Source organism: Lactuca virosa, chromosome 8 (assembly GCF_052849685.1).
Source record: "Lactuca virosa cultivar CGN04683 chromosome 8, Lactuca_virosa_CGN04683_v6, whole genome shotgun sequence".
In the NCBI taxonomy this organism is placed as follows: Eukaryota; Viridiplantae; Streptophyta; class Magnoliopsida; order Asterales; family Asteraceae; genus Lactuca; species Lactuca virosa.
In genome coordinates, this window is record NC_136433.1 from 99,215,708 (window position 1) to 99,238,056 (window position 22,349).

At 34.2% G+C, this 22,349-nt stretch overlaps 2 protein-coding genes, 1 long non-coding RNA gene and 1 other non-coding gene across 5 annotated transcripts; all 4 read left to right on the plus strand.

Moving 5' to 3' along the window:
* The first annotated feature begins 4,010 nt into the window (after positions 1–4,010).
* On the plus strand, positions 4,011–5,665 carry LOC145134347 (11S globulin seed storage protein 2-like). The gene is made up of 3 exons (XM_079069207.1): positions 4,011–4,313; positions 4,394–4,689; positions 4,780–5,665. Exons 1-3 carry the CDS (start codon positions 4,019–4,021, stop codon positions 5,632–5,634), a joined length of 1,446 nt encoding a protein of 481 aa, XP_078925333.1. The 5' UTR covers positions 4,011–4,018; the 3' UTR covers positions 5,635–5,665.
* Positions 5,666–8,261: 2,596 nt separating this feature from the next.
* Positions 8,262–10,240, plus strand: LOC145128348 (uncharacterized). Of its 2 annotated transcripts, XR_013716831.1 has the most exons (5): positions 8,262–8,798; positions 9,115–9,269; positions 9,549–9,666; positions 9,758–9,865; positions 10,035–10,240. It is a non-coding gene; the product is annotated as an uncharacterized LOC145128348 (long non-coding RNA). The 2 variants fall into 2 exon arrangements; XR_013716830.1 differs by having other exon boundaries at positions 8,263–9,269.
* Positions 10,241–20,075: 9,835 nt separating this feature from the next.
* On the plus strand, positions 20,076–21,689 carry LOC145130674 (11S globulin seed storage protein 2-like). Its single transcript, XM_079065445.1, has 3 exons — positions 20,076–20,370; positions 20,442–20,737; positions 20,838–21,689. Exons 1-3 carry the CDS (start codon positions 20,076–20,078, stop codon positions 21,687–21,689), a joined length of 1,443 nt encoding a protein of 480 aa, XP_078921571.1.
* Positions 21,690–21,873: 184 nt separating this feature from the next.
* TRNAN-GUU (transfer RNA asparagine (anticodon GUU)) lies at positions 21,874–21,947 on the plus strand. The gene has a single exon. It is a non-coding gene; the product is annotated as a tRNA-Asn (tRNA).
* The last annotated feature ends 402 nt before the right edge of the window (positions 21,948–22,349 follow it).

The following is a 22,349-nucleotide window of genomic DNA, read 5'->3' on the forward strand; positions in this document are numbered from 1 at the left end:
AAAAGGCGTCCTCTGCCACCTTAAAGGGCAAGTCAATGTCTCTCAGCTCAAACCATACACTCCCAGTTCAGTCACTGACTTGACCGTCACAGCTTTTTCCCGAGAGCTCCTCCCGGAGAATGGTTGACGGCTTTCCCCTGTTGTGACCTCGCATGTCTTCCGGGAGTAATCAGAGCCACCATATAGTGATCAGAGCCATCGTTTTAGATGGCCGGAGGACCAGGTCACATCAAAAGGTAATTGCATATGCTATCAATAATAGTCACACGATTGAGCCAAATGCAAGTCAGCCTCCTCTAGGGTTTGATTCAAATCAGATTACCTTGAATTTGTTTCTTTATTTTTGAAAACCACCTGCAGGGCTCCATTTTTATTTTAGCATACCACGAAGAATTTAGGTAAGGAGCTTTTTGCTTCACCCATATAGACACCAGGATAATAAAATTCACCCCCAATATAAAACCCTAGAGACGGGGTGTAAATCCTAAAAAACATAAATCAAGCTACGCAAAAAACGTAATCATTAATTATATATTCGCCATCAATGATCGTTTGTTAAAACCCTATAAATAAAAACCATTCAGAGATGCATAAAATAGTAGAGAATGAGTGGTATGGTAGAGGTGGTGGAGACAGATAGTATGATCGCAACATAGTAGTGATGGTGGTTTGTGGCAGAGAAAGGAAGCCACTTTGGGCTAGGGGTGTGTATGGGGCAGTTTGGTTCGGTTATTGGTTAAAACCGAACCATAACCATTATGATTGGTTAATGCATTTTGGTAACCATTGGGTATGGGTAATATTGGTTATGGTTAATGGTTTTTATCGGTTAACGGTTTTGGTTAATGGTTATTATTGGTTAACCATAATGTTGAAAATAATATAAATGACGGAAGTATATTGACATAAAAAATGAAAATAGAATACCAAAAAGTCCTCGACGCAAATGTTTGTAACCTAGCTTATACTAATAGAATAAAATGTATACCTTTAATATTTAGAGTGAGATAACACATAGTCACATTCAAAATAAAAAACATTCAATAAAAATATAAAACATTAAAAAAATTGACATTAATAATCTCATATATTGATAATTGATATTAATATTAAAATAAAGCCAAACATTCATACACGTTACGTTCAATACGATTAAATCAAAAACTATAAAATAAAAGAGTCAAACATTTATATTATGTGTTATTGGATAAAAAAAGACAATCGCTCATATACATTCAATGTGATTAAGTCAAAAACAAGAATTAAAAAAAGCCAAAAAAATACATTCTTAATATATCACAGAGTCAAGAAGAACCAAAAACTTAACTTACCTAGAAGTCTTGATTATAAAGTCAAAAAATCATTCGAATAGGATTATAAAGTCAAAACAATCTTTGAATAGGATTAACGGTGTGAGAAGCCTTCGATTACGATTATGAGTGTAAAGATTAAACTACTTGTGAATAATGTTTATAAATTGTAGAATTAGCCGATTAGGAATTACAACATTAATCAATAATCTAACTCAATGCATGATTGGAAGATTGTGTGTGTCTCCGTGATCAGCCTTTGATGGTTTGATTGCTCATTCGTCTCCTGATAAGTGAGGATTAATGGATTATATTTTCAATATTTTAATGGATCTTAGATAAGTTTTGACTATATTATTTTATGTATAATCTATAATTCTTATATATTAAAATATAAAGTTGGCGGTTTGGTTAATAATGGTTTGGTTAACGTATAAAACCATAACCGAACCGTTAGTTATCGGTTAACAAAAATTAGAAACCGAACCAACGGTTTTTATAATGGTTTGGTTATTATGGTTCGGTTATATCGGTTAATTTGGTTTTGGTTCGGTTTATTGGTTATTATGCTCACCCCTACTTTGGGCGGTGAATTAGAGTTTGGGGATAAATGAAGACAGATGAAAACTTACCAAAAAAATAGTAAAATAAGCTTCATTTAAAAGGATTAATGTAGAATCTTATAAATTTTCAATGATATATAAGATTAGTGGGAAAAAATAAAATGGTTTTGGTTCGGTTTATTGGTTATTATGCTCACCCCTACTTTGAGCGGTGAATTAGAGTTTGGGGATAAATGAAGACAGATGAGAACTTACCAAAAAAAATAGTAAAATAAGCTTCATTTAAAAGGATTAATGTAGAATCTTATAAATTTTCAATGATATATAAGATTAGTGGGAAAAAATAAAATGATTTTAAAAATACGACATGTGGCAAATTATGGTCTAAAAATGACAAAGACAATTTTAGGATTCTTTTGGTGGAAGAGATACGTATTGTTGATAGTAACGAATTAAGTGAAAAGTTAGTAAGTAGTTTATTTAATTTATACAGTTGATATATCATATAATTGATAGAATTTTAACACAAAACTATAATCTAAAATTTTATAGTATTCCAAAAAATAGTTAAATATTCAATGTGTATAATTTAAACATCTATGGTGATAATTTGACTCTAATGAATAATATTTAAAATAAAAATATTAAATCTTCCCTAATAAATGAAAATAATTTTGTCACATGTTATTCTTTCCTTCAATTTGCCCACTGTCAATTTATGGTAATTTAGAGATATATATTTTCTACTTCTCATTTGTAATTTACTACATTTTTCATTTTTTCCAATATATCGTTAATTTAGTTTCCATAAATTAAATATATCATAATGATTATAGTAATTTTAAATTTCAAATTTAAATTTCAATTTCTAATAAATTACAGTTTAAAAATTCGTATTTAACATTTTGTTATAATTAACATGTTTAGTACACGGATCTGACAACTAAACACATAATTTTATTTTTTTTATTTTTCGCATTTTATTTATTTATAATTTTTTCTCATAATTTTTATTTATATTTAAATTTTAAATACAAATAAACTTCACGTTAACTCCTATGTATTTAACATTTTGTTTTAATCAATCTGTATAATATACGAGTCTCACACCTACTATGAATACTAAAACAAATGACCAAACAAAAAATATCAAATTAATAACTTACCAAAAAATAAAATAATTTCTATAAAAGTGATATGACAAATTGTGGTCTAAAAGTGACAAATGTCAATTTTAGGATAAGAAATAGAATAGATAGATATATAGTTGATTAGACTATCCGAAGTGGATAACTCTCCACGCGTGAAGGGCTGAGCTGGAGGGGATAAGGACGTATGAACACCGCCCCCAACCTCGGTGGTTTGGGTGTGGCGTGGCCATGGAGACGGCCGAAGACGCTGCATTTGATTGGTTCCCTCACATTTTCTCTCTTTGTCTCTCTCTTCTTTTTGCACCTTCACTACCTAACCACCAGTGAACACCGCCCCCGGTCCCGGTGGTTTGGGTGTGGAATGGTGAAATATCTACGTGACATCGCCTTTATTCACTAACCATGTGTGACCATTGTCGATAGCCTTATATATTAAATAAATAAATAAAATGAGAAATTAAACTATCTCCTACATTTTATGTCTACAAATATTAATAACCACTAATGTTATGACACGTGTCATCATTCCACCATTCAATTTAATTTTATTTGATATATTCCTAATATACTCTTAATAAGATAGTTAAGTAAATATGGAATGGTGACACATGTCATAATATTAATGAGTAAGAATATTGTAGGCATAAAATGTAGTAGACTATTTAATTTCTCAAATAAAAAACTTTGTATTTGAATTATATGTAAAATCATATATTAATTTTTGATTCAAAATCGAAAACAGGATTCCTCTTAACTTTTGTGGCTGGTACTTGCACATTTGTCAACATAAAGAGAAAAATCTTGCCAAGTCTGTGTACACGTCATGCCATGCACCACCACGTTGAAGTCACTGCCACCAAACACCTCCATCACCTCCAGTCCAGGTGAAGTTTATCGGTGCACAGCATAACCATTGCGCCACACCCTCACGCATTCCCCCTATAAATCCACCCCACCACCCTCCCCTGAACAACAACTCAACAACCCATTCACCATGGCTACTCGAAAACTCGTCTTAGGCTTCTTCCTCTGCCTCCTTGGCACCACCGCTCTTGCCACCACACGCTCCCCACGCCTCGGCGGCCCTGAGCTCTGCAACCTTCAGCGACTCTCGGCTACCCAACCTGCTCAACGCCTTGAGTTCGAAGGTGGTTCCATCGAAACATGGGATGTAAATGACGACCAGTTTCAGTGCGTTGGAGTTGCTCCGATGAGAAAGACAATCCAACCGAACTCTCTTTCGCTTCCTAGCTTCCATCCATTCCCTAGAATTGTTTTCATCGAAGAAGGTATTATTTAATTGAAAAATAATTAACCCCTCAATCGTGGAGTGCTAATAGTAATATGAATCTACGATGCATGCATGCAGGTGAAGGGATTATCGGAGTACACTTTCCGGGATGTGCCGAAACATTCGACACCGGAGTTGGGCAACAACAGCAAGAATGGCCGCGTAAAATGGGCCAACAAGGACAAGAAGAACCACAAGGTTTTGATATATCAGCAGACTCCCACCAGAAAGTGCGCCGATTCCGTCGTGGAGACATCGTCGCCATTCCCGCCGGTGCCGTCCACTGGACCTACAACGACGGGAACCAAGAAGTGGTGGCAATCTCCATCAATGACATCAACAACCCCGCCAACCAACTCGACATGCAACCTAGGGTACGTACGTCATAACCGTTAAAGGAAGCCAAAGTCTCTGCTTTTTGTTAACAAGCAGCTAACCATTTTTTGGTGTTTCCTTTCTGGCAGTCATTTTTCCTAGCCGGAGGGACTTCAAGCCAAAGTGTTCAAGGACAGAGGCACCCGACGCGCAAGCAGCAACAACAGGGTGGGAACTTCGATTTCCTGAACATTTTCGCCGGCTTCGACACAGAATTACTAGCGGAGGCATTCAACTCCGACCCAGAAATTGTCAGATCGATGCAGGAGCCAGGTAACCGTGGGTTAATCGTTAAAGTGCAGCAACCCATGCAATTTGTCACCCCCGACGAACAACAGGAAGAACAAACTCCATTTGAACGACGACAAGGCGGAGGAGCCGCCGCATCTAACGGCCTTGAAGAAACCATATGCAGTGCCAAAATCGTGTACAATTTGGACAACCAGAGAGAGGCCGACCTCTTTTCCCGGCAAGCCGGAAAACTGAACACCGTCAACGAGCACAAACTGCCGATTCTTTCTTTGTTGGACCTGAGTGCTGAGAAAGGACACCTTCAACAGAATGCGTTGTTCTCGCCACACTGGTCGATAAACAGCCACACCATCTTATACGTTCTTAGTGGCGATGCACATATCCAGATCGTGTCCAACAATGGTGAAGCAGTGTTTGACGAGCAGGTGAACAGAGGCAACATAGTCGTCGTCCCACAGTTCTTTGCGGCCATAGCTCAAGCTGGACAAAACGGGTTCGAGTGGGTGGCATTCAAGACGAACAAGTCTCCAATGAAGAGTCCAGTAGCAGGATACACGTCGGTGTTCCGAGCCATGCCGCTTGAAGTGATCACGAACTCATACGATATCTCGCCAAGCCAAGCTCAGAGCTTAAAAACCAACAGGGAAACTGAAAGTATGCTGTTCTCACCACAGAGAACCAGCCAAAGCTAAACTTTAATAATGGATTATTAAATCAAACGTTAATAAGGCAGTGTACTTGTGAAGTTGTGAGAGACGCAATGGTGTGTTTTTCTGAAGTTTGTGTGTACGGGAATAAACGTGTATGAGTTTTGATACATCAATAAACATATCTCTTAACTTTCATTTTTCGAATTTTAATAATGGATTATTAAGTTAGGACTTATGATTGTTTAATTAAAACAATTTATATTTTATTGTGAGAGAGTTTATCCTATAGGACTATATGAGAACGTATTTAAAATGCTTGGATTAATTTATTCATTTATTTTTTATATAGCATTTGCTTTTTTCATAATTTATAATGCATTTTTAACCAAAAAAGATTATATTAATAACTACTAATTTCATAAGCAAAAGAATTCATAAACCTTGCTAGTTGTGCAACAATTAATTAAAAGAAAAAGTTTATGTTGGTTTAGAAGACAGCTGGACGGAGTAGGATATCAGTCTTGACAGAAATATTTCCTCAGTTAGCAAAAGAGACAAAGCTTTCTTAAACTGTTGGTTCGTTTATTTTGATTGGTGGTTAACTTTGTTTTGTAGGGTTTTTTATTTTTTTTATTTTTTTTTTGTCAATTTGGGTTGTCGTGTTGTTTTTGGTTTATATGTACAAAAGAGACCATTTTATTTAGTATCTGCGTTGATTACTTGATTAGAAACCCGATTTCTAGGTAACAACTTCGATTTAATCGATTGCTTCGTCATGGTTTTGCTTTGAGTTTTAGGTATCCATTTACTTATATGTGATGATTCATCGAGTCTTCGACATGGTTTTGCTTTGATTTTTAGGTATCGATTTACTTGTATCTGATGATTCATCGAGTCTCATAGCAAATAAACCTAATGGAGAAAGCATCATGGTTTTGCTTCTCACTACAATTGTAACACGAAAACAATCTCAAATTGGACAATGTATTATTAGAAGATAAATTTTTAAACACCTGCAGAAACTTTTAACTCAAATGTCGACTTGCAAGATTCCGAAAATAATGAAGTGATCAAACAATAGAATATACATACAACTACCAGCTAAAAATTGATGATCTTGTCAGTGGTGGTACAAACAATAAACCTTGGATATTTGTTTGCAAATTAACCGGTCTTCTTACATGACCACTATGATCTTCTTCAAATCGACGATGGGGGTTAAATAGTGGTTATATATGGAAATTTTGTAGATGGAGATGGAGATTGTGATGGCGTTTTCCGGCAAGAGAAGGGGCAAGCAAAGTAAAATAGGATGTCTCTGGCGGTTGTCGATGGTGATGGTGTGTGGAGTCAGTTGTGAGAGAAAGAAACTATGTTATTTAATCATCTATTAAAGGAGCATGACCTTGGAGTAGGAAACATGTGATTGATCATTAAAGAAAAAACATAGTGAGTATATCAAGGGATGAGGAAATCGACGGGTTGGGAGGGAATATTGTCGTCGTCATTGTCGTCTTATGTGAATTGCACTATCGTTGAAGTTAATTCCATGAAATTAGGAACGAATGCACGGTTATTTTGATCTTGTAACCATAAAAAAATTAAAATTACCAATTAGTCCATAATCTTTCGGTAGTGGTGGATATTTAATTATGAACTATTTAAAATAAAGAAAAATAGGTGATGCTTTCTGAATGATTCTTTCCGTTTTCATAAATTATTAGTGTTTTTTCATAACCCCCCCCCCCCCTTCTCTCTCTCTCTCTCTCTCTCTCTCTCTCTCTCTCTCTCTCTCTCTCTCTCTATATATATATATATATATATATATATATATATATATATATATATATATATATATATATATATATATATATATATATAATTTGAGACCATAGGTTTTTATGAGACATGGATATTTATTTTGGAGATCAGAAACTAAAAAACAATTAGAATAATAACAAAAATGAGAAAAAAACCCTAAAATATTATTAATTTTGTCAATTTCCTTCACTACAAGAAAAATGAGTTTTTGTGACTAAAATACCAGAGACTGATTAATAAGTCTTCGATACTCTGTATCTAGGACTGACAAATTAGTCTCATACACTATCTAGGATTGATTTTAGTGTACGCATCATTAGAGACTGAACAAACTTAATCGAGACTAAAATTCAATCCGTAATATGTTTACACTGGTTTAGGTTTGGTCGGAAACACAGTGGGGACTGAATTTCAGTCCAAATAGTCTAACGCCAACTTTAACTTTGGTGGGAAAGTTATGTGGGACTGAATTTCAGTCCCTGATAGATTTGTGTCGGTTTTGATTATGTATGAAACTTTTTAGGGATTGAATTTCAGCATTGTTACAACTGCACCAATTTTCATTTCAGTGAGAAACTTTTTAAAGTTTGAATTTTAGTCCTTAGTAGACATGCAATATTTGACATTTGAATGAACACTTATAATTGACCGAATGTTAGTATCTAAAACTAATTATTTAGTCAATATATTAGAGACTGATGAATCAGTCATGAATCTAACAATTTCCTTGTGATTTCTAACAACTATCAATTTGGTTTTAACCAATGAAAAATTATATATCAAAGAATTATAAAAATTTAAATCATAAAAATAAGTAAAATAACAAAAGAAATGTTTTAGCTTTTTGGACTCCCCCAAAATCTTTAACTCCACTAAATTCTTTCCCCCTTCTCCGTTTTTCCTTTCCCCCCAAATTGATTGGTGAACAAAATACTGCCAGTCCGCCACCCACTCCAATCTCAAATCGTAACCTCCCAAATGACGCCTCCACCATCGACGTTTACCGTGGTTGCTATAATCTATTCTTCTGTTCATCATATCCGATGTGGATCAAATATCCCGAACCTAGTTCTTTTGTCCGTTGTGGTGTTTGTTCGTTGGCCATGGGAATCGACGCCTTGAATCGGTTTAGGTTCTTGTTTTATTTGTAATAAACATCCAATTTCATATATAATATGTTTGTGTTTGTGTATGTATCATTCGTAATCAGTGTCTCTACATCTGTATCTATATATGCGTATGCGTGAATCGGTTTAGCCCTAGTTCTTCTGTTCATCGATATATCCTCATTTGGATATTTTCATGTGTGTGTGTGAAAATTAATTTATGCAATTGCAATGATGTTTCTGGACAGTCTCATGACCTGCAAGCAAACATTTGGCCAGGTACTATGCTATGTGATTATATGAGGTATGGATGCATGTTTCTTTCTGTAGCCACGTGAAATATGGTGGCCATCACTTGCTAAACAAGATTCTCTCATATGTTTAGATTGAATATTCATTGATGTTCTCCAAACTCTGTAATTGACATTCTTGATTTATCTAACTAGTTAAGTTATGCATGAAAAATCGAAAGTGGGCATCTTATATAAACTTTTCTTTTTGTTGTAACAACACGTGGTAACTGATGCTTTTCCTTACAAGTTTCTGTGGAGAACGGGCACTTACACTATTATGTTCACGAGTCCATTTTGACTAGGTAAGAGAAACAAAGTTGGAAGAAAGAGGTGAAACACGTTTCTTACTTTTTTTTATGGAGAGAAGAGGAAAGAAGATTGGTGGTAATTATCTCTCCAAACTTCCCTCCCAAACTGGGAGGAACCAAAGAGAAAATAAGTGGATGACTGTTAAAAGGTTTGCACATTTACCAAACTACTCTTAACTCTCATAACTCACGTCGTGTCCTCTATGTTTTCTCCGAGGCTTTGTCCCTGCTAAGTAAAAACAAAGTTCGTTATCTTCTTATCTAGTTCATAAGAAATTATATTGCAAATTTGATTACAACATTATTAGTAAAGTCCTGGTCTTTTATGGTTCCAGCAGACATTTGGGAACTCAAAATACTATATGTTAGTAACCATCTATTAGTGTGATTTTCTCTTTTTTTTTAATTTGTGGAAAACACCCTATCAGTGGTTCAGATTAAGAACTTATTAAGTTGATGCGGATAGAAGGGCACAATGTGAATGTTGATGACATGAACATGCTTTATAAGGACGGTTATGTGTCTGAAACAAATGTTACAAACATTGTAAGTTCATTTACATTCGAAAAAAATATATGTAAGTTTTTATATTGAGTTATTAGCATATTTTAATAAGTCAATTTTCTTTTTATTGCAGTTCTTGGTGAAGAAAAGTATCATGATAGCACATTGGCACCTCATATTAATTACTGTCTTCCGGGCATCACATTTTGCAACTTAATTCTATGTATACATGAATTTTCAAGTAAGCCTTGTTTCAAATACAATATGTTCTTTAGTAAATTATTCTCCTTTAACTTTGAATATTAAATTGGATTTTTTTAAATGTTCTTTTACAATGTTAACAATGATTGTTTATGTATGTATTACATGTACTTTCTGGCGCCGTTGTTGATTTTTTCTTTAAAAAACAGATTATGAGGACCGATGGATGTTTAATTGGTGATGGAATAGATGGACCAATTACTAGAAGAAATGAACATAAGAGAAGAATTTAATGACTTGATTGATGTTTTGAACAAAGTAGAATCATACCATATAATGTCATATTGTTATTAAGAAAGAATTATGTATATTGAATGATTTATTGTATTTCTGTAGTGTTGATTTTGTTGGAAAATTGTACAAGAAAATAGTTAGATATAAAGTAGTCAAGGACTAATATCTAGTTGCTAGAAAGTCATGTTAGGGATCGAATGATATTGTATCAAAAAAATCATATTGGATTGAATAATATTGTATCTGAATATTTCAGTCATTGAAAAATAATATTTGAGACTAAATTAGATAGTTTAGAAGATTGATATTTAGTCCCAAAATGATGGTATTACGGACTAATATGATATAAGTGGGGCATTGAAAGAAAAATATTGGAGATTGAACAATAGATTTTAGAGACTAATATTTAGTCATTGAAAGATAGTACCTGGGACTGATACAATATAAAATAGAGATTTCGAGTAAATATATTGCAGACTGAATGATATATTAACAATGATTGATATTCAATTCCTAAAAGATAGTATTAGGGACTGATATCACATCAAATCGGAGATTTGAAGAAAACAATTTAGAGATTGAATAAGATATTATCAAAGACTGATTTTCTGTCTTTGATACTTTGATGTATTAGGCACTGATTTTTAGTCCCGGATATGTAAAAAATCAACTATCTAGGACTAGGTTTCGGGGACTAGCTAAATCAGCCCTGATTCTCATCAAAGACTGATTATTGATCATCGGAGACTGATTATGTCAGTCTCTGATACCCCTTTTTCTTGTAGTGCTTTCCGAAAAAAATATTTGAAAAATAAAAAAATCAATATCACAGCAAAATATTCCAACTAAAATTTTATTCATGATAATTTTTTTAGAATAATTATACTTGTAATATTCTATTATAACTACTGATGAAGCTCGTGCGTTGCACAGGTCGGGTTTTCTTTTGTTGATGTTTGGTGGGTCATGAAAATAGGACGTTATAATCAGTTGACTATGAATTACGATGTTTAAAAATGAAATAAACATTAAGAGTACAAATACAAACATATATATATATATATATATATATATATATATATATATATATATATATATATATATATATATATATATATATATATATATCCACACAATAAAAAAATCAAAAATCAAAATAACCATACAGGTGTAGTATAGATACTATTTAATAATAAGTAAGGAATTTTACTGCACATAAAACTCTTCCCATAAACATGACTATCAATTTGAAAAATAAAAAAAAATAAAAAAGACAAACACAGTTGCGTTAATTTGTTCCGATTTGATAATTTCCAAATCTTTAAAAAGTCAAAAGCAAAAAGAATCTCAAGGCAACACAATTTTTGTAGATGATCAGATCTGTAAAAGAGATTTAGTTACCTTGTGGGACAAAAATTCAAAAACGGTTAATTCCATTCCATTCCAGTAGTTGTTACTGATTCTAATGGAATAAACAATTTCATTCCTTCCTCGATTCCATCATTTCAAAGTACATCTAAAAGAGTAATCATTTATAACTTACCTCATCTTTCATCATGTTTGTCTCCTTTGCAGCTGACCAAGCTTTTGTAAATTGCAAAAACCAAAAAAAAAAATTGTGGATCGAGTCTCACTATTTTCTTCTAACTCATTATAAATTGCAAGAACCAAAAAAATGCAAATTAAAATTAGTGCATTTACAATATAAATATGGAAAATACACCAAATGCCAATGTACTTTGGTTTTTGGTAAAGAAGTCAAAATAAATTGCAAAAAAAAAAAAACAAAAACAAAAAAATAGGTGCAAATTCAAAGCAGATTGATATTTGGTGTATTTTACCACCTAAATATGAAAAAAATTCAATAAATAGCAATGTACTATGGTTTTTCAGAAAAAAATCAAATAAATTGCAAAAAAAAAATGTGTAAATTCAAAGTACATTGCTATTTAGTGCATTTACTGTGTAAATATGAAAAATTGTGAAAAATAGCAATGTACTTTGGTTTTTAGTAAAAAAATCAAACAAATTGCAAAAAACAAAAACAAAAATGTGTAAATTCAAAGTACATTGCTACTTAGTGCATTTACCACTAAAATATGGAAAATACACCAAATGGAAATGTAATTTGTTTTTTGGTAAAAAAAATAAAAGAAATTAGAAAAAACATAAACAAAAAGGTGTAAATTAAAAGAACATTGTTATTTAGTGCATTTACCACCTAAATATGAAAAAATGCAACAAATAGCAATGTACTTTGGTTTTTGGTAAAAAAAAAAGCAAATAAATTACAAAAAAACAAAAACAAAAAGGTGTAAATTCAAAGTACATTGATATTTGGTGTATTTACCGCCTAAATATGAAAATTTACAATAAATAGTAATGTACTATGGTTTTTGGTAAAAAAAATAATAAATTGCAAAAAAAAAAAACAAGAATGTGTAAATTCAAAGTACATTGATATTTAGTGCATTTACTACATAAATATGAAAAAAAAACATGGAAAATAGCAATGTACTTTGTTTTTTAGTAAAAAAATCAAATAAATTGCAAAAAAAAATGTGTAAATTAAAGGTACATTGCTATTTAGTGCATTTGCCACCTAAATATGGAAAATGCACCAAATGGAAATGTAATTCGTTTTTTGGTAAAAGAATCAAAAGAAATTGGAAAAAACATAAACAAAAATGTGTAAAATAAAAGTACATTGTTATTTAGTGCAATTAATGGAGAGAAAGACACAACTTCAAGTACAATACTACACCTTTGTCGTTTGATCTAAATGATTAAAAACCCACTTTTGACTTTTCCCCTATTTACAATAAAGGTCCCTAAACTTAAGCCTGATAATCACATTTACCTTACATCGTTAGGGATTCGAATAACAATGTACTTACATTCTATTACCAATGTAGACATTGTACTTTATTTGTTCGTAACAAATTACAAGTACGTTGCAAAGTAAGTTGCTATTACTGGTTAAAAAAAAGTGTAGTACATTGTCATTATTGGCAAAAAAAATAAAGTAAGTAGCTATTTACTGAAACTAACTGTAACGATCCGAAAATCTTACCGTAAACGACGTTAGTTTTTCCAGTTACTCGAGGAACTAAGTATGCAAAATATATTTTGTTTTATGAGGAATAAATTAACTAAAAAAAGATATTAATTAATATCTAAAAGAAGTAGATTATATTTAACGGGCATATAATTAAATTAAAAGAGAAGTCATTTATACCTAAAAGTTTATTGTGGGAGGGTATTTAGGATAATCTCTAATCATAAAAATGTTTAAATGGAAATGAGGGGCTGAAATGTCAATAAAAGAAACATAATTTGTTATGTTATTTAGGGTTAGGGGTAAAAGAGTTCAATTTATGAACATGAGGGGTTGTAGGATAAAAATCGGATTAAAACCCCATGAACTCAATCGACGTGTTTATGGGCTTAAAGGAATTTGTCTGCTGCCTTTCCTAAGCGATACATACGATCAAGTCGATCCAATTGGACCTGGTGTTGTCGTGCGTCATTCTCAAGAGGGTGCGAAGAAAAAAAAACGATCGACGGGGTGGGGATTGTGGCGATAGCGAGGATGTGAAGGTAGGGTTGACGGATTTGACGTGGATTACAATCGAGGAAAAATTCATTGAACCAAATCAATCCTTTGGTTCTTGTGTGGGCGACGATCAAGAAACATTAGACAGAAGAAGAAAAAAAAAAAAAAAACGAAGTCGGCTCTTGGGGCAAGGAGTAGGCGACGAGTTGTGTTGGGGGATTGTTGTTGGAGTCGAAATTTACCGATCCAGTGGTATGTATTCTAAAATTTCCTTCTTCCTCAAAGTTTAAGTTCCAATTGCTTGATAATTGCTTGAGTTGTGGTGTCAAACTTCATCCTATTTGGTGTTAATGATCATATCTTCTTCCTCCTTGCAATCCTTGAATGTTCTTATGGTTAAATTCCAGTTTGTTGGGTGTATTTTGATGGCCTATTGCTGTCAAAATCTTGTTATGAGCACCTTGAAGAACTTTATTGTTCATGTCCATGAATTGCTTCAAGTCTTGGAGTCAATTGTTTTCTTTTGTTGCAAGAACTCATGTTTTTGTTATCTTTAATTGTAGTGAGTATTTTTTTGTAAAAATACTATGTTTTGAACCATCCAAAGTGCCATCAAAACATTTCCCAAAGGCCTTAATATGAAGCTTAATGGTGGAGAAAACTCAAGCCCTAGTGGTGTTTTCTCTTTTAGCAAATTACCTTGGTTTTTCCATACAAGCAATGTACTTTGAATCATGGCTTGAGGTTAGAATTGTTATTCTAACTTCTTGATATGTTGCTACTGTTAGGAACTCAATTTCCTTCTTTATAGTTGATTTTTGTTAAGGCTTAATGGGTTAAGTTGTCAAATAACCCTTAAAATGCATTGCTGGGAAATTCTGAAAATTTCCCATTCTGTCCCTGTTTTAAAAAAAATCTACAAAAATCAACAGAAGTCGTATCAGTGATCCGTAAACTCTGAAAGTTTTAATTTTGAGTCGAGTTTGTCCATGAATTTTTCTAGGACCTGTTGTTGCCTCCAACTTAGGTGAAAATCGTCTTTTTCACCAGCTGGTCAGAACTTAGCTGCACGGATAGGCTGTTTTGTAAAAATCATATAAAATTGTAGAAAAATCGTTTGGACCTGTAAAAGTACTTTCTGAAAATATAAAAGTCTAAACTACTGGAATATACAAAAATATTGTATATTTTAAAGGTCTTGGTGGTGTTAAAATGGCTTTGAACAGGTGGCTGTTACGGGTCAAAATCTGGAACCTTGTTTTAAACGTTCGTCTATATGTTTGGGCATTCTACTCTCAACATTTTTGTGTCGTCTGTTTGATATTCTAATAAAGTACACAATTTATGTCTTAATACTATCATTCAATCCTTTTGTGTGTAAAATTGAGTGACTATAATCCTTTACCTAAAGTCTTAAAGCATATGGTGATTTTTGGTGAATTTTGAATTCCGCACATCAACTTAGCCCCATCTCGCGAGAGCTATAGCTGCTAATATGGGCAGAATTGGATGACGCTCCACTCTCATGAAGTTCTAAGAAACCAAGTCTAGTTTCCAGAAAGTTCGATGTCATCCCAATTATAGCTGTAGATTCGGTTTTATGCTTAAAACACTGAACGGGGGTCGGGCTGGGAAATTATAAAAATTAATATAAAAGTTAGAATAAAGTTGTATTTTTGAAACATATACTTTATTTGTTAATTGAATGTTATGTGTGGTGTTTAGGTGGGGCCTTGAGAATTTCAAGTAAGTTCAAGACTTGGAATTGAAGGAGGATTTCTTCGAGGCTAAAGGTGAGTTCATAGTTTTAACTCACTAAGGTGCATAATTGAAACATGCATTCCGTAAATGGTGATTTGATTCACATTAGGGTGACCTAGTCATTACTTGTGCATGATGTTGATATGATATTTATGATGCTTTCACTTTGGTGAATTTGATGCACATGAAAAATTATTTTTTTGGTATGAGTCGATAATATTCTTAACTTCAGTGCATAACTGAAAACTACATCGCATAAGTGGATTATTGATGCAAATTTGGACCATGCTAGAATTACTAATGTTTGTTTGGTAAATCCTATTGTTTTCACATCGACTATGGTTATGCCTTGGTATCTTTTGATATGATGATATGATTGATATGTGTTAGTTGAATTTGCTTGTGGTGATTATGCCTAAGGAAATCAATAGTCATATGTTATGCTTGATTGTTGGTATGTCATTTTGTTACGTGTTATATTGCGTGAATTGGTTGATCATCTAGAATACTCATTTTGAATTAAGGTTGTGATGAATTGGAAGACATATGCTATTATGTGGTGATAACATGATGAATTTTATTACATGCTTCAATGCTCGTTAAGGTTGTATGAGTAACATGTCTACGTTGATGTATGGTTGTTTGTTGATGGGGTATAATGGTGTCACGGGTAGAACCTTGCAAGTTTAATCGGTTGAAAGAGCTTAAGCCACAACGGTGATTAGTTACACGGTCTTTCTAGATGGTTATGTGACACATGGTTCGCGTGCACCCTGGTGTACGAGAACTTGAGTGGTGCTGGCTTTATGGTGTGGCCGGATCAAGCATCACGTGGGAATCGGGAGGTGTATCGGTAGAATTGACACCGTTTGTACCGATCCTGAACGACACCGCGGGGTACTTGTACTTTGCAAAGTCGGAGTAGCGAAAGTGGAGTCATGGGGTTGGTGTTTCGGGTGGAAGTCATGAGCCACTTAGAGCATTCGGCTGGCCGTGCACACAAGTAGTGAACGGGGTGTTTCTCTTGGGTTAGGTAGCACTAAGGGACACTTTTCTATCAATCGGTTGGATAGATATAATAAAAGGTTGAATAAATAACAAAAGGTTGGTTGCATATTAAAAGGTTGAATATATAACAAAAGGTTGGTTGTATATTAAAAGGTTGAATATGTAACAAAAGGTTGGTTATTAATAAAAGGTTGAACAATTAAAGGTTGCTTATATATGAAATGTGATTATTTATATGCTATGTGGTTGCTTATGTGGTATTTGGTTGATCATATATGTTATGTGGTAGAATTGTGGTTAAACATATATGCAGGTATGCGTTTGAATATGTGATCAAATAATTATGATATGCGGTTGTTTTCTAAGTGGTATTTGTCTATCATTTTTATGCTTCATCATAAAATGAATGATTGACCAATTTGGGGTTTGTATGTTTTATATGCAACTTTATGTACTCACTCAGCAGGGACTGACACTTGTATCTTTTCTTTTTTGTGCCTTATGATTGGTGCAGACAGTTTAGAAGATTGGCCTTGGTGAGAGACGTTCTTATGGGTAGTAGATTTATATTAACGATACCACTCTTGGACACGTTTTTGATTATTTACTTAAAAGTACTTTTGTTTACATTTTAAATGGTAATTATGTTTGAATTTTTGAAGTAACGTTGTGGTTTTGAAAATGTTTTGAATTAAAAACTAAGTCTTCCGTTAACGTATTCTGTTAAATAAATGTTTTTAAAAAAAATTATGGTAAAAATCACGACGTTACACTAACACATCTTTAATGCCTTGTTTCTTGTCATCTTCATCTGTGGTCATCTTCAGACACATGTTTTGGATCCATAGTAGACATATGTTTTGGATCCACAGTGGGTTTAGTATGTATTACAGGAAAATCCTCTACCATGCACGTTCTTCAGGTGTCCTCAAAATTTGTAGTTTTCAGGCACATTCTCTAAGCGAAATTTATACAACTTAAATGAATTATGCAAAAAACATTCGAACATAATAAGCAAGTTATGGGTATGATCGTAAAAAGATTAATTTACTCTACATATTATTATTTCCAAAAGTAAACAAGTTAAACCAAATAAAGTTCATTAGAACTCAAATAAAATCAATAAATCATAACAGAAAGTATTTTTTTTAAATAACTTTATTAAAAATATTAATTTACCCTAGCATTAGTTTTGCTCCAAATTTACTTTAAATCACAATAATCTGATTATACCTAAAAATTAAGTTTACTTCATGAAAAAAAAAACTAACCTTGTAAATGACAAACTTCTCAAAACTTCTATTCTATCCTCTTTGATGATAATAATGCAAGGAAAGAAAATGATAAAAAAATATATATAATAAAACTTGATGAGATGTGAATAAAAATTCACATAAGATAAGTTTAATACATGAAATATGCAACATCTCTAACTGTAACAACTACTACAAAAACTGATGTATTTTCTTAAATACTCTTTTTCAACATAACATGCACCTAGTTTCCATATTTGCAAAAATAAATATTATTATTATAATAATAGTCACTAAAGTATCTTTTATAATCCGTATGTGCAATATAATCATTGTTACGACATTAAAAGAATGAGTAATATATATGTACCTAGAAATCTGATACAGAAGCCATGCCCATGTTTTCCATCTTTCTTCTCAGAACAATTTCTTTGGAAATATTCAATCTCTTCGTCATTATCGTCAATCTGTTCTTGGGAATCGGTCATCGCAAACGAAAACAGGAAAAGATGAATGCTGAAAACAAACAATTGTAAAAATGGTTATTTAAAATCGAATAATTAACAAAAGCAGTCACACTTACAACTGTTATGTCGATATGTTCTTCATAGTGGTGATGTGTTACCAGAGATGTGACGGTAACGGTAGAAATCAACGGAGAGCAGGGGTTTTAGATGGAATATGTGAGAGGGTTTTACACGTTTAGTAACAGAGATAGAGAGGATTAAAGGTTCTTTTGTACCTATAGCAGACATCAGTGGAAGACGGAGGCAAGCATTTTATTGGACGATGAAAGGCGGTGGAGAAGGAGAAGCCGATAAACGACTAAAAGCAAGGAAAAAGCCTTCGTGGTGGAATGAAATCGATTCCAAGTCGTGGGCAAACGAAGTGTCACCGATGAGCGATTTGGGTGTCTTTGATGTCGAAGGGAGAAAAAGAGTCGGTCGATTTTAGGCAGTGTTGCAGAAATCGGTCTTGGCGGCCAATTAATCGACGATTAATTGTTTGGCGGCCTTGAACCAATTACGATTAGGGTGCTTGACAGAAACTAGTCAAAATCGGTCAAACTCGGACTTGACAGTCCTTAGCGATCCTCGACGGTCATAGACGGGAAATATTTAAAAAATTCAAAAAATTTAATTTTCAAATATTACACCAAAATTTTATATTTTTAAATTTTTAAGTTTTCAAATTTTAAAATATTATACTAAAATTTTCAATTCAAATTTCTAAAATTTTAAATTTTCAAATACTTAATCTTTTAGGAAATCTTAATTTTTTTTAAATAATTTTATTAATAATTTAGAGTTCCCGATTAAACCCCGCCTATTACGATTAATCGCTTATCGTCAGTCGACCGTCGAACGATTTTTACGACCTTGATTTTGGGCCTCCGACCAAGAGCAAAATACAAGAGTTTAGGGCTTTTTTGTGGAGACTCGATTTCTAACCAACAGAGGACCACGGCTGAAGACAAGTTACCAGCTCCACCATCGGAGATAGAAGTCAGGTTTGAAACCAGCCAACCAAAGAAAAAATGGTTTCGCTAGGCTCAAATCTAGGAACTCTTTACAAGCATCTTTGATTTTAATTAATTGACAAATATACTGAAATATTTTCTTAAACTTTAGTGCAATATTTATTAGAATAATATACATGCATAAACATACGAGTATGTATGAGTAATATTCTGTTAAAATATTACACCTAATATGAAAAAACCTTACTTTTCTGTTTTTTTTTTTTTATAATTTAAAAGAATATGGAAATTTTCCATCTATTTTGCATTTAATTTTTTTTTTTGGTGTACTCGAATTGTTTTGCTAGCAATGTGTCTCCCCGTCTCAACGTATTCTTTTGTCTTATTTAAACACTCCTATATAACTTTTGAATTGTGGATACTAAATAATATTATACCGTAAACATTAATCTTTTAATTGGATCCTATCAAAGATATGAAACATATATATTCTTGTTTTATACAGGGTATTTAAGGGTATTTAAGACTTGATTAGTATGTGTTAGAATATTTAACTATTAAATAATACATAAAATCAAGCATTCTACCTGCAAGTTTTGATTAAAAATGGAAAACAGGAATCCTCTAAACTTTTCCTGTTGGCTAAAATACTTGGCCGAGTTGTCCAAACACAGAGAACAATCTTGCCAAGTGTATGTACACGTCATGCCATGCACCACCACGTTGAAGCCACCGCTACCCCAAACAACTCCGTCATCACCTGGGCAAAGTGACATTTATCGATGCACAGCATAACCATTGCGCCACACCCTAATTCACTTACCCTATAAATCTACCCGACCATTCTCCCCTTAACCTCGCATCATATCACTTCTGTTTTCGGACTCTTCCTCTCACAATGGTTGCTCGAAAACTAGTCTTAGGCTTCTTCCTCTGCCTCCTTGGCACCACCGCTCTTGCCACCACACGCTCCCCACGCCTCGGCGGCCCTGAGTTCTGCAACCTCCAACGACTCTCCGCTACCCAACCTGCTCAACGCCTTGAGTTCGAAGGTGGTTCCATCGAAACATGGGATATAAATGACCAGCAGTTTCAGTGCGTCGGGGTTGCTCCGATGAGGAAGACTATCCAACCGAACTCTCTTTTGCTTCCTAGCTTCCACCCATTCCCTAGAATCGTCTTCATCGAAGAAGGTACTACTTTAATGGAAAAATAATTCAAAATTAATTATAGGGTGATAATATGAATCCCACGATGCATGCAGGTGAAGGGATTATCGGAGTTCACTTTCCGGGATGTGCCGAGACATTCGACACCGGAGTTGTAGGGCAACAACAGCAAGAATGGCCTCGCAAAATGGGCCAACAAGGACAAGAAGAACAAGTTTTTGATATGTCAACAGACTCCCACCAGAAAGTACGCCGATTCCGTCGTGGAGACATCATCGCCATTCCCGCCGGTGCCGTCTATTGGACCTACAACGACGGGAACCAAGAAGTGGTATCAATCTCCATCAATGATGTCAACAACCCCGCCAACCAACTCGACATGCAACCTAGGGTACGTACGTCATAACCATTATTGAAGGAGCCACTTAAAGCCTCTAATTTTTGTTTACAAGCAGTTAATTAACCAGTAATTGGTGTTTCTTTTCCGGCAGTCATTTTTCCTTGCCGGAGGGACTTCAAGCCAAAGTGTTCAAGGACAGAGGCACCCGACACGCAAGCAGCAACAACAGGGTGGTAGCTTCGATTTCCAGAACATTTTCGCCGGCTTCGACACTGAATTACTAGCGGAGGCATTCAACTCCGACCCAGAAATTGTGAGATCGATGCAGGAGCCAGGTAACCGAGGACTAATCGTTAAAGTCCAACAACCCATGCGATTCGTCACCCCCGACGAAGAACAGGAAGGACGATCTCCATTTGAACGACGACAAGGCGGAGGAGCCGCTAACGGCCTTGAAGAAACCATATGCAGTGCCAAACTACTGTACAATTTGGACAACCAGAGAGAGGCGGACATCTTTTCCCGTCAAGCCGGAAAACTGAACACCGTCAACGAACACAAACTGCCGATTCTTTCTTTGTTGGACTTGAGTGCTGAGAAAGGACACCTCCAACAGAATGCGTTGTTCACGCCACACTGGCCGATAAACAGCCACGTAGTCGTGTACGTGCTTAGAGGCGATGCACATGTCCAGATCGTTTCGAACAACGGTGAAGCCGTGTTTGATGAACAGGTGAACAAAGGTGACATATTCGTCGTCCCACAGTTCTTTGCGGCTGTATCAAGAGCTGGACAAAACGGGTTCGAGTGGGTGGCATTCAAGACCAACAAGTCTCCGATGAAGAGCCCGCTTGCAGGGTACACATCGGTGTTCCGAGCGATGCCACTTGAAGTGATCACTGCCTCCTATGATGTATCGCCTACCGAGGCTCAGAACTTGATAACCAACAGGGAAACTGAAAGTATGCTCTTGTCACCGCAGAGAACCACCCAAAGGTCTTAGGTTGAGAGAGGAAATGGTGTGTTTTTCCAATGTTTTTATGTGTACGGGAATAAACGTGTATCAATAAGGTCAGATGTAACGTTTTGTGAATAAAGTTTGGCCTCTAAATTATCAAAGTTTTGTTTGCGACACACTTTGTGTTTTAAAATCTATTTATTATATATAAGTAACACTTTAACAAAAAGCTGGAATAGCTCAGTTGGTTAGAGCGTGTGGCTGTTAACCACAAGGTCGGAGGTTCGACCCCTCCTTCTAGCGATTACTATTTTTGCATTTTATGTGATTCATTAACGAAATTCGGGTAATATCAAATGAGACCGGGTTTGGATGGTCCAAATTGATATACGGCTTAATTCTTATTTAAATAAGTTTTAACGGATTTAAATATATATATAAAGGCGGGAGTGGGCCAAAGCCCATTCTACGTACTCTTGTACCATCCCTTCCTGTCTAAGAACATCAACCGACACTGTGGCCTCATATTTTATGTTCATCGGGCAAATTGCCTCTTCAACTTTGTACATAAATCAACCAACTTTGTGCGCATTTGTACATCACTCATTGTCTATATATATCAAATACCAGGCAAATACTTAATCTTTATAAATATATGTTTTTTTTTTAAATATATCGTTGTTAGCTCTTATATAATAAATATTA

Excerpts from the sequence above, each read along its gene's own strand:
- LOC145134347 (XM_079069207.1), top strand. The coding sequence starts at position 4,019 with ATGGCTACTCGAAAACTCGTCTTAGGCTTCTTCCTCTGCCTCCTTGGC. Across the intron at positions 4,314-4,393 it reads AATTGTTTTCATCGAAGAAG|GTGAAGGGATTATCGGAGTA; the intron begins GTATTATTTAAT and ends GCATGCATGCAG. Across the intron at positions 4,690-4,779 it reads AACTCGACATGCAACCTAGG|TCATTTTTCCTAGCCGGAGG; the intron begins GTACGTACGTCA and ends CCTTTCTGGCAG.
- LOC145130674 (XM_079065445.1), top strand. The coding sequence starts at position 20,076 with ATGGTTGCTCGAAAACTAGTCTTAGGCTTCTTCCTCTGCCTCCTTGGC. Across the intron at positions 20,371-20,441 it reads AATCGTCTTCATCGAAGAAG|GTGAAGGGATTATCGGAGTT; the intron begins GTACTACTTTAA and ends CGATGCATGCAG. Across the intron at positions 20,738-20,837 it reads AACTCGACATGCAACCTAGG|TCATTTTTCCTTGCCGGAGG; the intron begins GTACGTACGTCA and ends CTTTTCCGGCAG.